At 37.9% G+C, this 13271-nt stretch overlaps 1 protein-coding gene across 2 annotated transcripts; it reads right to left on the bottom strand.

Annotated features, from left to right (window-relative positions):
* Positions 1 to 4195: 4195 nt before the first annotated feature.
* On the bottom strand, positions 4196 to 11910 carry sgk2a (serum/glucocorticoid regulated kinase 2a). 2 transcript variants are annotated; one of them, XM_082146043.1, is made up of 13 exons: positions 11770 to 11910; positions 10916 to 11051; positions 10776 to 10831; positions 10559 to 10616; positions 10280 to 10363; positions 9720 to 9851; positions 9118 to 9230; positions 8999 to 9035; positions 8818 to 8904; positions 6563 to 6658; positions 6312 to 6467; positions 6135 to 6224; positions 4196 to 5021 (listed from the first exon to the last, which is right to left on the bottom strand). In XM_082146043.1, exons 2-13 carry the CDS (start codon positions 10931 to 10933, stop codon positions 4860 to 4862), a joined length of 1089 nt encoding a protein of 362 aa, XP_082002169.1. In that variant the 5' UTR covers positions 10934 to 11051; positions 11770 to 11910; the 3' UTR covers positions 4196 to 4859. The 2 variants fall into 2 exon arrangements, with proteins under 2 accessions (XP_082002169.1, XP_082002170.1); XM_082146044.1 differs by having other exon boundaries at positions 10916 to 11041.
* Between the last annotated feature and the right edge of the window lie 1361 nt (positions 11911 to 13271).

The following is a 13271-nucleotide window of genomic DNA, read 5'->3' as shown; positions in this document are numbered from 1 at the left end:
AATTAAATGTTGTACAAAATCAGGAAATTGTATATGAACAAACCCCTCTGTGAAAAAAAACCTTCAGAATATAGATAAGAATAAAACTGTAAAGTTTGGTGAATGAATTGTTTCTGAAGTGGAGATTTCTGGCTCAATGTAGGAGGAAAAACTCATTTTGGGAAACCGGCCAGCAAAGATATACTGTAATGGAAATCTACAGACGCAAACAGATAAAGTGCTCTAAAAGATACAGTTAAAGGTGTATTTTGGATGTTTTCTTTCTACTTGCCCAAAATCTCTAAATTGACAGATGAAACAACACTGTTTTTGCCTGTAGTGTCTCGCCTTACGTGCTTTATATCAGACACTGGAGTCTGGAGGACAATAATATAATTATCTTAGTGTTTATACATTTATTCAAATTATTCAATTTTCCATATTCACCCATAATTATTATTAATTACTATTAGATTATTTCATAAAGACTGGATGGAAAAGGGAGTTTGGGCTGTAATGCATTTAATGGATGAAGATGGTAATATGAATTGTTCAGACAAAATTCTTTAGTTCTTCCTGTAGCTTTGAGAAATCTAATTAAAGGTATTTTACAATGTTCTTCGGTAATACCAACACCTCTGGATTTGTTTATAGACCAGTATGATTTCTTGGATGATAAATGTAATATCAAGGTTTTGAGATAACTTATTACCAAATCATATTTCCCTCTTCCTGTTAAAAGAAAAGTTGTATCTCCAAGGTTTTCAAAAGTTGAAACCAGTTGAAACACTATCAAAGTTAGAACCAGATATTTGTCATTTCTTTTGTTTGGTTTAATTTGGTTTAATTTGGATAGTAATGTACATTCTGTCAAAAAGGTATTGAATATCAGGAACATGTTTTTTTTATTTATTTATTTTTTTTACAATTGTACGATATAATTTTTGTGTTATAATATGTTGATTGTAAAAAAGTTTTACTTAGCCTACACAAACGTAGATTTGTTAAAGTTTCTCCATGTTTTGAGGCCATTCAAAATTTTCAAATTTGATTTCAATCCTTAAAACAATTAAAAAGGAGGAGTTTCTTAAAACTCTCTAAATTACTGCAACTATATATGGATAAACTCCCCCTGAAATGTAATTTATTATGTTATGTGCTTTACATGTTTTTGTATTTTTATTATGTAGCCTAGTATTATTTGTTGTTGTTGTTATATGTTGTTTACGATATGCTGCTTGGTCTTATTATTAATGTGTTTAACAATGATAATATGTTAATGTTTGTTATTTGAAATGATTTAATAAAGTAAAAAAAAATAATAATTTTGTTGCTTGTACTGATTTGGCTTATAGTGCCGCCTAGAGGCGTGGATGCAGCATCACACACACAGAGACGGGACCGGGGAGTGTTGTAACACAGGGTCAGTTGTCAAGTCAAGTAAAGTCACCTTTATTTATAGCGCTTTTACAACACAGATTGTTTCAAAGCAGCTTTACAGAGATAAGAGGAAATGATTGCAGCAAAGATCGTTTTGGCAGATCTAGAAGAAAGTCAATGTCCAGTTTAAGTTCAACGTTGATCAATTTCCATTGTAAAAATCATTATTTATTAATTTAGGGGCCGTTTACACGACACTGTTTTTAACTGAAAAACAAAAAACTTTAATGAAAATCTATAATAATACCTAATAATAATTTAACTGATTTGAATTTGAATAATAGTGTATGCTAGGCCAAAGAGATGTGTTTTTAGTCTAGATTTGAACTGACAGAGTGTGTCTGCTTCCCGGACAATGTTAGGAAGACTGTTCCAAAGTTTTGGTGCTAAATAGGAGAAGGATCTACCGGCAGCAGTCGATTTTGATATTCTAGGTGTTATCAACTGGCCGGAATTTTGAGATCGCAATAGACGTGAAGGACTATAATGCGTTAAGAGCTCGCTCAAGTACTGCGGAGCTAAACCATTTAGTGCTTTGTAAGTAATTAGCAATATTTTAAAATTTAAACAATGTTTAATAGGGAGCCAGTGCAGTGTTGACAGAACAGGGCTAATATGGTCATACTTCCTGGTTCTGGTAAGAACTCGAGCTGCTGCGTTTTGGACCAGCTGTAGTTTGTTTATTACAAACTAATAAAGTCATGTCTACACATAACAAAGGACATATTTTAGACCTGGATATCTAATGGATCTTTTGTGTCTCACTTGTCTACCATTGACTTGGGATTGTCTGATCATCTGGCAATCTTTTTTTGATATGCAAAGCCCTGTTGCCAACATTGCCTCCTTTCGTATTTTGACATCCGGAAATGGAGATCAGTTGACCCCATAACTTCTCTGTTTTTATTGATTCTTCATCAAGTAGTTTCTCTTCATCTGATCCTCTGGAGACAAAGGTTTCTTTGTTAAATTCTGTTCTCTTGTCTGGACTAGACTTATTTGCTCCTCAAAAGTCAGGCACTGTTTCATTTGTACGTCCTGCTCCTTGGTATAATGAGGATTTGTGTATGATGAAGTCATCTTGCCGTAAAATGGAGCGTCTCTCAGGTCTGACTGTTCATCATCAAGCATGGAAAGACTGCTTACAAGAATATAAGGTTGGAATTACTCCTGCCAGATCTGATTATTTCTCTAAAATTATTAATGACAATCAAGGAAACTCAAGACAGCTTTTTAATTCTTTTATCAAATTGCTGAATTGTAATACTGTTCACTGGTTACTGCTTCAGATCATCTTTGTAATAAGTGTCTGGATTTTTTTGGCACCAAGGTTGATCATGTACGTAAAGGTTTTTGTGCTTCTACTTCATTGTCTTCTTCTTTTGAAATTATTCCTTATTTTTCTGGTATCATTTTTTCTAAATTCTGTCCACTTGACTCTTTTTCTCTTTTAGAGGAGGTTTCTCAAACGAAAGCAGCCACTTCTCTTCTAGATCCCATACCTACTGGTCTGTTTCAGTCGTGTTTAGCTTCTCTGTGTTCTGAGCATTATAAATGACTCTCTGTGTACTGGGGTTGTCCAAACAGCTTTTAAAATAGCTGTGATGACCCCACTACCTAAAAAGACAAATTTTGACTATGAGAACCGTTCTAATTTTCATCCCATATCTAATCTCCCTTTTCTTCCCAAAATATTAAAGCGAGTTGTTGCTTCTCAGTTAATTTCTCATTTAACTGAAAACAATCTTTTTGAGCCTCTGCAATCTGGCTTTCATAAAGTTCACAGTACAGAAACAGCTCTGGTCAAGGTCACTAATGATTTGTTAATTGCTTCAGATTCTGACTGTCTTTCAAAATCCTTCTTGATCTCAGTGCCGCTTTTGAAACTGTAGATCATTCTGTTTTAATTACTCGTTTAGAAACTGTTTTTGGGGTCTCTGATACTGCTGTTTATTGGTTTATGTCCTACCTCAGTGATCGTAAGCAATTGGTTGCCTGAGCTTGATGTTGTAAATCTGGCGTCCCTCAGGGATCAATCTTGGGCCCTTTGCTTTTTAACATCTATATTTTTCCACTTGGCTAAATTCTGAGATCACTTGGTCAAAAATTTCATTTTTATGCAGACGATACTCAGATCATACATTTTAAACCTAAGGAAACTGTACCTGTAGATTTTCTTTCTAAATATATCTCTAAGATAAAAGTAAAGATAAAAATGTCCAACTCAACGGAGTAGGTTGTAACAATGAGACTCTTTGTGTTTTGACATTAACTCAGATAATCTGTGATTGTGTGTACATGTCCAAGTGAGTTATATTTGTAGCAGACAAATGTAGCTACCATATCGTCACCTTCCTAAAATAATTGCCCAAGTCATTTTTTCAGGTTTCTCAGAAAACACAATATATCGACGATCGTCTTTCAGAGGTTGAGTAGATCTTCTTCTTGATGCAGCTGCCATCTTGAAAAGCTTGTAAAATTGCCTCAGTCTCATTGTCTATTGACTTAGGCAAAATAAAACGGCCTAAGTCACACTCTTGACATCGGCCATTACTACCGGGGTAGAATTGCATGATCTGTTAAACTGAGGATGTGGGCGATTTTTGCCCAAAAATGACAAAAGGCAATTATTTTAGGAAGGTGACGATATATCAAATTTTTAGAGAAATAAACAACCACTGTGTTACCAATGCTCAATCAAAAGTTCTCTCTCTCTCTCTCTCTCTCTCTCTCTCTCTCTCTCTCTCTATTTAAATATATATTATAATTTATAATATAAATTTTAGCAAAGATTTTATTAAACTTTAAACGAAAACATGTAACAATATTAGCAATATATCTGTTTAGCTACAATGAGAAAAAAATATATTCTGTATATTTGTCAGTCGTATTACACTTCTCAAGACATGTTAAGCATTAATACATGATTTCATAAAGCACAGTCATATAATGTTCACATTTATGGTTCACATTTATGGATCATTCATAATATAGATTTGATTATGTGACATTTTTAATAACAGCAGAAGAGTAAGTTTTGCACAAAATGTTCCAAAGCAAAACAGATTTTCCCCCCATGCTCGTTTCAGTAATCAGATAAAGAACATTAGACGAGGACGTTGCCAACCTGCAGATCCACAATCCCTAAGAGACGAGCAAGATCAGAAATCTAGACTTTTACAGATTTTGCAACAAGCTGCTTTTCCAGTGGTGCAATCAACAAAAACATCTCCTGCAATGTTCCTTACAAAACGAACAAGAGTGCAACGCACACTGATGAAATATTCCCTTTTATTATGAATGCAAAATGAGCGAAACTCCTCATTCAACAGCTGCGATTCCTGCTTCACAGCTTTTACCCTGATTTCAGTGCAGTGTTTTTCCACAGTCGTCCAGAAACGCGCTCTCGATGAGCTGAAGGTGCGTGAAGCCTCCACCGGTCAGAGGAAGCCATCTTCCCCGGAGATATAGGAGAAGCCGTTGAAGGCGCTGGAGCTGCTGGTGGCCAGGCTGGGCGTGGGCTCTGGCGTTCGGCCCACTGAGTTCGGCACCATCTCTCTGGTGAACTCTGGGTCAATGTGCTGAAGGTCTGCAGGGCCTCTCTGGAGAAACACGCCACATGGCTAGGCTTTATACACAGATCGCCTTCAGTGCCAGACGGGACAGAACTGAATACGTACATACAGTAAAGAGGTGCACTAAGGCCACGTGTCCACCAAAGCTTAGCTGTCGTTTCTTTGAGAACGTGTTTTTTTTCCAGTTGAGACGCTTTGCTTGCTATGATGTGATACAGAACATCCGCGGAAGTGTTACTAGTATCTCATTTCACAGATAGTTTATTTCTGTGTTGTTTCTATATAAAAATGGCGATACAATGTAAAGTATTGGTGCGTTCATGTCCTCGTATTGACAAGGTGGGAAGTCGGGTTCACGACGTCATGTAAGATGATCTTTCCCACTTTCGTCGGAGCAAGATGGCAGAGTACTTTCTCTTAATTAATTGCACAAAAATACAACAAGGTTCTTAAAATCTACTTCCAGAAAATGAAGAACAAGGAACATGCATCAGTGTGTTTTGCTTTTCTATGTTTTAATTAATTTATGAAGAGACTGTAAACTTTATTGTTATATTGTTATGTTATAATGCTATCATCTTCTGTGCAGTCAGTTAGCTCACTGCGCTGTAAATAGAAAAGTCTAGCAATATCACTGCTAAATACCTTCAAGTATTGTGGTATTCGCCATGTTTCTCACTGACACGCCCCCAACTTGTACAGATCGGGGCTTAAAGAAAATCCCGAGCTTCCCACTGATGACATTGTGGTGTGTTCATGTGGCGTTCATAAATACGATCTTTACGGCATGACTCGAACGCGCCATATTTGCTCTGGCTCTTGTTTTAAATTATTTTGTTCTGTTTTTATGCTTGTTGTTGTCATCTGTTGACGTTGTATGAGGAGAATGTGGCGGTTGGCCGGTGTGGAATTAGTCCCGCCCCTCCTCTGCTGTGATTGGACGGCTGGGTAAAAAGTGACAATGATGAGGGCTGCGTTTTGGCGACTGGTAAAAAACGCTGAGTGGCGTTTAAAAAACGTGGAGCTCCCATTGAAAACAATTGGAATGATATGCCAGCTGCGCTTTGGTGGACAAAATGCACTAATAATCTCTATATTTGGGACCCAATAAAGACCCATAGGGAGTTTGTAAGAGCCTACCACATTGGGGTTATACGGAGGCGTGATTCGCTTGTGGTAGAGGTCGTCCCAGTTTATGGGGGCAAAGAACAGATGATTTTTAATCTCCAACTGCAAAACAACAGTTGACACATTAACTGTGACTCTTGGCCTGATGAACAGTTTCACAATGGCAAAGACATCCAGATGGTCACTCACAAAATCAGCAATGGCTCCAATGCGCCGATGCTGGTCTTTCTGCAGGAGTCCGTGGAGCAGGTGACACGAGGCCTCGGACTTACCCGGGGGCAGGTGGAGTGGCTTATGCAGGATCGCATCGTACATCTCAGACACATCCCGGCTGTAGAACGGAGGCTGTTTGTCACAATAATCCCAAAAGAAATGTGATTATAATCCATTAAGTTTGGGCTAAGCTAAAGTAAATATGTTGAGCCGATCAGTAAACTTACCAAGCTGTAGAGCATCTCATAGAGCACAGCTCCAAGACACCACCAGTCCACCGTACGGTCATACGGCTCTTTCCGGAGGACCTCAGGTGCCAGATACTAAGAGTGAGAGAATATCGCATGACTCTGGGTCACGTTAAAGTCCCTGTAAGGCAAGTCATTTCAGTTGGCGCCCGTCTCCGAAACGCCTCTTTTAGGCAGCTGTTTCAGTCATGCTCCTATAGGCCTTATTCACAGCAGTGCCATCTTTGATGTTTAACGGGAATGAAAGCGAGGCTGTGAGCGATAGACATTCATCTCTTCAGTGGGTTGTACTGTTATTTAATGTGTTTTTGGATTGTTCTGCTGACGAAACACTGCAAAAATATCTTTCATAGAAATTTCTTTTTTTACAGCGGATGCTTTTGAAAAGACAGTAAGTCTATCCCCCACAGCCTCGCTTTCATACCTGTCATGGCGTCGCTATGAATAAGGTCTGTCTCTTTGAATGGAGAAGCTGTTCACTAAGCTTATGATTCAATTTCATATTTTAAACCACTAATGAAATCAGACAACTGTTTCATACATTTTGTTTTGACGTGTGTAAGGTGTGGCAGAGGTTAATTTTCACAACAAATGAGAAAGGTTGACATTGAGCAACTGAATCTCCAACCTCCGAGGGAATCATCCGTTTTAAACAAACCCTGAACAGAGGAGAGTTTTATGGCAAAAAGAGAAAGCGACAGAGCTCGTAATAAAACAAAAATCAACACTGGCTTGATTTGTTGCTCAGCTTTCCTGTAGCTCAGTGGTAAGAGCATTGCGTTAACAACGCAAGGTTGTGGGTTCGATCCCAGGGGATTGCACATACCTATGTATAAATGTATAGGATAATGCAATGTAAGTCGCTTTGGATAAAAGCGTCTGCCAAATGCATAAATGTAAAAATGGCTTGGCTTTTCTGAGATGGTGAGAACTGAGGGATCTGAAATGCGGTAAAAGCGACGCAGAGATGGCGTTTTTATTACTCAACAGCTGATAAAGGTTTTTTATTGAACAGATAAATTGCAAATAAATGTAAACTCTCTAACAGAGTTGATTGTAAAGCATTATTTATGGTGAAGGGTCATATTCATCCGCTCAGACACGCAGAGCTGAAGCACAACCAAAACAATATTCTCCCACAAAATGCATTTACTTTTGTTTTGAACTGCTAGAGGGCCAAAAGTTACATCGGCTGCATCTGAAACCTTAAACAGCTGACTTGTTGCCTCACTCCCTTATAGGCAATGACTTTGCAGGCAGCATTTGCACACAAAGGTTCCTCGCAAAACTGATTTCAGACAGACTTCTGAGGCAGCTTAACGGTTTAATGATCTACAGCAACATAGAGCGAGATTTGGTGATAACTAAGAGAATATTTTAATTACTACAATATTAATTTCTCGCTAGAAATGACATCAGAAGTTGGAAACGTTGGTTAAAAATGTACATTTACACACAAACTGACCAGGCCCGCAACTTTCTGACGCCATCTTTCTTTTTCTAGCTCAACTGTCAGAGTATAGAAAGCACAGGATTGTGGGAAATCAAAGGCAGCGAAGGATACATCTACGCTGCCTTCAAAACTCAATCAGATCAAGGTATTTCAGGAGCTAAAATTGGATTCGCCCTCTGAAGGTAGCATTTGTAGGTTTTCAGATGCAGCCATAGTGTACCTTTAAAGGGGTGGTTGATTATGATTTCACTTTTCGAACTTTAGTTAGTGTGTAATGTTGCTGTTTGAGCATAAACAACATCTGCAAAGTTACGACGCTCAAAGTTCAAAGCAAAGGGAGATTTTTGCTTTTAAAGAAATCGTTTTTTAAGGACTACAACAAACGGCTGGAAGGGACTACATGAGATTCCTATTGGGTTAGTGACATCACCAACCCTAGAATTTACATAAACCCCGCCCCCGGAACACGCAACAAAGGGGATGAGTCCAAGTTGAGAAGAGGTGATAGGATTTGCTAACACACAAGCTGTTGAAGCTCCGCCCCCTTTGCCGGGAGCAGCAGCTCATTTGCATTTAAAGGGACACACACAAAACGAAAAAAAATTCTCACCCTCAAAAAGTGACAACTTTAACATGCTATATAAAAATATCTGTGGAGTATTTTGAGCTAAAACTTAACATAAACACTCTGGGGACATCAGAGACTTATTTTATATCTTGCAAAAAGGGGCATATACCACCCCTTTAACTCAGGATAAATGAGAACAATCTTGATTCATACCTCTGGAGTGCCGCAAAAAGTTGTGGTGGTTCCTTCTGGTTCTATGCCTTCTTTACACAAACCAAAATCTGTTAACACCACATGGCCCTGAAAGGGAGATGAGAAACAAAAATACACACTATCAAAATGTATTTACCATTGTGCATATGCTACGTGAATTCTACATTCATATTCGTTTTACCTGGTAGTCTAATAGAATGTTTTCTGGCTTGAGATCTCTAGACGGGAGCATGAAGATATGAAAGTGAGGTCAGGCCAACTGTAAGTGGGATTATAATGAAAAGCGTCCCAGTTACTGACCTGTAAACTATATTGAGAGAGTGAAGGTATCCGATGGCACTGGCCACCTCAGCTGAGTAGAAGCGAGCTCGTGCCTCTGAGAAACAGCGCTCTCGCTGCAGGTGATAAAACAGCTGGAGGGCGACAAGAGAGGACCTGCTTTTAACACATTCAGGCCATTACGCTGCTCGTTTCCACCAGGGAAAAATCTGTTTAAAGCTAAAGTTTGTCTGTAAACATAAGGGCATATCAAAATATGGTCATTTATAATGTTGTGCCAAATCCTATCCTCTGTCATACACTGCCAAAAAAATGCATGTCTTGTTCCCAGTCCAAATATCTAAAAATTCTTTAAATCAAGAAGAATTCTCTAGACTAGTAAAAATCATTGTCTTGTTTTAAGAAAAAAAAGAAGTCAAAATTAAGTGAGTTTTTGCTTGAAAAAGTGAAATAATCTGCTAATGGGGGATGCAACATGATCTTGTTTTCTGTTTGAAATAAGATTATTTTGCTTACTCCATTGGCAGATTATTTAGCAAAAGTTTTTGTAATCCTGCCTTTTTTTTGTGTGTTGAGTTTTTCCCAAGTTTTAAATCACTATCAGTCATGCTTTCTTCCCATACCTCTCCACCATTGACATAATCCAGGACAAAATAAAGCTTCTCAGTGGTCTGAAAGGAGTAGTGCAGGCCGACCAGAAAAGGGTGTTTCAGACTCTTGAGCAGAACGTTCCTCTCCGCCATGATATTCTTCTGCTGTTGTACACAAGGCAGCGTTGACAGAGGTAAACAAGAGAATACACACATGAGCCGACACCACCCACAAGACAAATGACAATGTTACAGCCTCAAGCTTTTCAATGACAATACAGTGATATTCTGTAAGCAACTTTAACTGTGCTTGTGTGTTCATCATTTTCCTTAATTATATTCCAACATCAAAACAAGTGGTAAATATTAGTCACTGCTACAACTACTGTAGTAAATAAAAAGCCCGTCTTTTGGCCAGCAAGTAGTGTAACAGATTAGCATGGTACAAAGGACAGAGTAAAAGGTAGATTAGATTAGATTCTATCATTATCAGAGCAATGAGGTTATATGGACAAACAAGCTAAAAAAAAAAAAAAAAAAAAAAAAAAATATATATATATATATATATATATATATATATACAAAAAACAAACCTCTTTTTTCTTCAATATAACCTTCTTTTGCAGAACCTTCACTGCATAGAATTTTCCATCTGCTTTCAGTTTTGCTAAGAGCACCTGCAACCCACATGATATCTCAGATATTGTTTAGCATTTCTGTAGCTTTTTTTCTTGTAGGTCACTTATGCCCAGTGGAAAACAAAACACAACTTTCATCAAGGTAACCTTACTAGGCTTCCTTCTGAAGTGTTAATCATTTGTGAAGTCATAAGGTACACTGTTAATCAGATAGTGGCGTCGGACGCGCCTCACCTTCCCAAATGTTCCTTTACCAATCACAGCCAGAAAGTCAAAGTCAGTGGGTTTGGCACTGAAGCACACAAGACACAATAAATGTCAACAGTCTAGTTACGGCACTGCATCACAATCACGTTCTATGCACATAAATCCATTAACTGTGTTAATTTGCACATATGAAAGGTTTACAGGAATCTTTTGACAAATGACTGATAAAACAGGGACATCTTACTGAGGATTGACAGACACACCCAGATTGACCTCGTCGGATGGAGACGATGTTAATGGCTGAAGGGGGACATTGAAATGTGTTAAACGGCATGGCTAATCTAGAACCTGAAGATGGAACGGCGAAGAATAAAAAGTTCTTACTGGATTATAATGAGCCATCTTCAGTTCCCGCAGTGTTTTCAGTGGAGAGTCTCACTCGCAGCCGTGACTGTCCTGAATGTAGAGATTTGATGTGTCCACCAGCACTGAGCTCTTATGCTGGTCCGACTGTACAAAACTGGATGATCAGGTTTTGGTGACACAGACCCATGAAGGACGTTTGGTAACTCAGCATTAACAAGTTTACACAGTAAATACAGCTTTGCAATTCTCCTGCAAATTAGGACTATGAATAAGCCCTGTGTTCTAAAAGGTCATCTTCACTTGTTAGTGTACAGGACTGACTAAATGTGTTGTTTGTTTGATAGACACAATGGAGTAAAGCAAAAATATCACTTTGTAAGTGATAATAATAATCATTAAGTTATTCATGTTTTTATTCATCTTATTCAACTGTTCATTGGATGGAAAATTATGACCTTTAATAATAATAATAATAATAATAACTCACATAATAATAAAAGTATATTATATGCACTGACAAGCTGTTTGAATGCTAATAAGAGTTTCTAATAAGATAAAAATAAAAACAGAGTGGGTAACATTTTATTTGACAGTGTCCTTGTTACATATGTTACATGTACTTACCATAGTAATAACAGTAAATTATGCATAATTAGATGCAACTAACCCTCAACCAAACCCTAATCCTATAATAAGTACATGTAGTTGCTTAATATTACTCAGTACTTAAATATATAATTACACTGTAACAATGACACCTTAAAATAACCACAGAGTGTAAATATGTTGTCAGACAAAAACATGCATTTAAAATAATTAAATAATTAATAATTAAAATGTTAAAAATTAAGCAGTTCTGAGAAACCACTTACCTGTCAGCGTTAAATATATAGTTTATGAAGTTTTGCAGATAAAGTGTTGTTGAAGTGCATCATTTTCTGCCCATGTCGCAGAACCATCGCGTTACGCAGCTGTGTTTGGCTGAAGGCCCGGGTGAATGATCAACCCATGTGTGCATGACACTAGATATGAGAGCCCGAGCCCGCAGGACAGCAATGTGTGGGTGTGCGTGCGTGTGTGTGTGTGTGTGTAATTTGTTATGCTTTGGACACAAATATGTCCCCAGAAATGACTTAAATCTGACAAAACTTCCATCTGGGGACATTCTCATTTGTAAAAACAATAAATAAAGTAGGCCTAAATAATCTTTTGTTTATGACTTTATTCTGAAAATGTAGAACTGTTAGGGTGTGGCTTTGGGTTAATCAGTATTTATTAACTGCATATAAAAACAATAGAAGATAACGCGTGTGTGTGTGTGTGTACAGGTTTGGCTATATTGCGAGGGCCGAATGTCTTCACAAGTAAAATATGATGACCTTTTTAAGGATTAAACTTTATATTATAATGATAAATTGATCATCAAAAATTTCACCTGCGCTTCATTTAGCTCCCTTTGTGTTTATACCCTGTGTTTTAGTTATTCCTGGTCGGTTCTCATTAATGTATGGTGTCATTATTGTTCCTGAGTTTATTCTAGTCAAGTCATGTCACCTTTATTTATATAGCACTTTCTACAATACAGATTGTTTCAAAGCAGCTTTACAGAGATAACAAGAAAATAATGCAACAAAGTTTGTTTCTAGAAGGAAATACAGTCCAGCTTAAGTAAGTTCAGTGATGGTTAATTTTTGTTGTAAAAAAGTTATTAATTTAGTTAATTTATATATATATATATAGCCGCTCTGGAGAAAACAGTGATGCCATCGTCTAGCTCAGTTCAGTTCTCATATGATAATGTCAATGCAGGCAGATCAATATTATTGTTGAATATTAAATTAAAGCCAATGGCGACAAAGGTGAAAAAAGGCATAAAAAGGCAAGGAACCAAAACTCCACAAGCGTTTGTTCTGAGATTGTAAAGTTTAATAAAGACTGTAATTGTGATCTCCTTTGTCTTCATCGTGCGCTACTACCACACAATACGTGACAGAGGAACCGACCCAAACTAAATGGATTTACCAGCAGTTCCAGGATCACTCCACACACTTTCAGGATCTAACGTTTCATTGGTCAGGTTTCTGACTCCGCCCTGGCTTCTCACACCATCGGCTCTGCTGTGGGCCCTTGCCCTGGCTCGGCTCCGCTGTGGGCCCTTGTCCTGGCTCTGCTCCGGGTCATCATCTGGCTCCTTCATCCATCCGTGATCCATCCGTTTCCTTCCGCCTCCTTCTCCCATCTTCCATCTGTCTTCCTCTGCGCACTCCTCCAAACCCTCCACCCTCCCTCCGCTTTTGGACTGTATTAGCTACAGCACGATTGTTTCGATTATTTGTGCTTGAGTTTGGTTTTGTTGTGTTCCTGTTTGCATGTT

Source organism: Leuciscus leuciscus, assembly GCF_965113295.1.
Source record: "Leuciscus leuciscus genome assembly, chromosome: 18".
Taxonomy (NCBI): Eukaryota; Metazoa; Chordata; class Actinopteri; order Cypriniformes; family Leuciscidae; genus Leuciscus; species Leuciscus leuciscus.
Note: the sequence above shows the minus strand (reverse complement) of the source record. Positions and strands in the feature narration are given on the sequence as shown.